The sequence below is a fragment of the Aplysia californica genome, unplaced genomic scaffold (assembly GCF_000002075.1).
Source record: "Aplysia californica isolate F4 #8 unplaced genomic scaffold, AplCal3.0 scaffold01414, whole genome shotgun sequence".
Lineage (NCBI taxonomy): Eukaryota > Metazoa > Mollusca > Gastropoda > Aplysiida > Aplysiidae > Aplysia > Aplysia californica.
In genome coordinates, this window is record NW_004798684.1 from 26,862 (window position 1) to 28,222 (window position 1,361).

The 1,361-nt window shown below is 38.4% G+C and overlaps 1 protein-coding gene across 1 annotated transcript in view; it reads left to right on the forward strand.

The window, feature by feature from the left end:
• The window catches only part of LOC101853993 (O-acyltransferase like protein), a gene marked incomplete in the record, with an annotated part of 42,515 nt that overhangs the window by 26,804 nt on the left and 14,350 nt on the right, over positions 1-1,361 (forward strand). Inside the window, 1 exon segment of the mRNA XM_005112796.2 lies at positions 391-484. Within this exon segment, the coding sequence (XP_005112853.2) occupies positions 391-484 (94 nt within the window).

Sequence of the window (1,361 nt, forward strand, 5' to 3'; positions counted from 1 at the left end):
GAGGTTGAGCAGTGATGCAGACTTGCTCTCCATGCTTGCAATCATGTTGTGAGACGCGCGCAGTGCGGATGGCAAGAGGTGTAATTTTCTGTAAGCCAATTAAATGAGAGGAAAGGAATGACGTAGGAGTCGTCTGTGCAAACGTACGATTTTCTGCTTTCCCCTTTCATTTATCTTCTTGCTTTCACGTCGTCAATACGTTCACCAAGAGAGCTAACCACGTTAATTGTTTTAATGGGTTTTTTTTACCTCCCTTGATTTTCTCTCTATTTCTTTGTATTTAGGGCTTTTACGGACATGACGAATTACGGAAATGTCAAACACTATTTCCAGTCACCGACGAATTCGAGTTAGCCGTGTTTGACTGTATCTATCTATTTTTATCCATAGCCAATCCTCAAAGACTGTTGACAGTATTAGACAGCTGGTCTTTCGACACAATTTCCAACGGCTTTATTGGTGTAGACACATTTTTCACACTGGGGTGAGTGTAGCAGTGTACCGAATGTGAACATCTTTAACAGTGTTACTCAAGGATATTAGTCAACTCTCTTTTTGACTTTGTTTGATTTTGTTTTGCTTTATTGGGTTTGTTGTTACTAGGGAATGTTTTTGTTTATGTTTGGTTATTTGTTATTGTTGTTGCTGCTGCTGTTGTTGTTGTTGTTGTTGTTGTTGTTGTTGTTGTTGTTGTTGTCATTGTTGCTGCTGCTGTTGTTTTTGTTGATGATATTGTTGTTGTTGTGTTTTTGTCCTTGAACCCACGGCCAAGATCATTTTGAAGTGACATAACAAACATAAGGAGTCAGCATGCGGTCCTGTAAATAATATGTAATAAACCGTGAGCCTATCTTTGATGTCTTTCCTCCTTTTTCAAACAGCAGAATTTGTGTCGTTTGAGGTTCTTTTCGCGAAATAACTTTTTGTTCTTTTTACGAAATAACCCTTTTTTTTCAAGACAGCAATTGCAATACTTAGAGCATAACTCCATTCACATTTTATTCTTCTCTGCCTCAGCCTTCCCTCCTCTCCACCGAAAATATTTTACCGATTAGGTAGTCGCTTCGTAGTCCCACACATACGGCGTTAGTTCGATTCTCGTGAGGGGAAATGTTGTTTTATTAATATCTTGTATCTCTGTCTGTCTGCTAGGACGTTGTATCTATCTCAGCCCACGATGACCCTACCGATAGGCAGGGTCGAAATAGCTCGCTTCCTAAATTTATTTTAAAAATTTTTTATTGACGCCGAAGGGAAATTTGGTTTACAATCGCATACATACATACATAAATGCATCAATATTACGTGTATATTGTAAATTCATACATGCATAAATACATACACACACACACACACACACA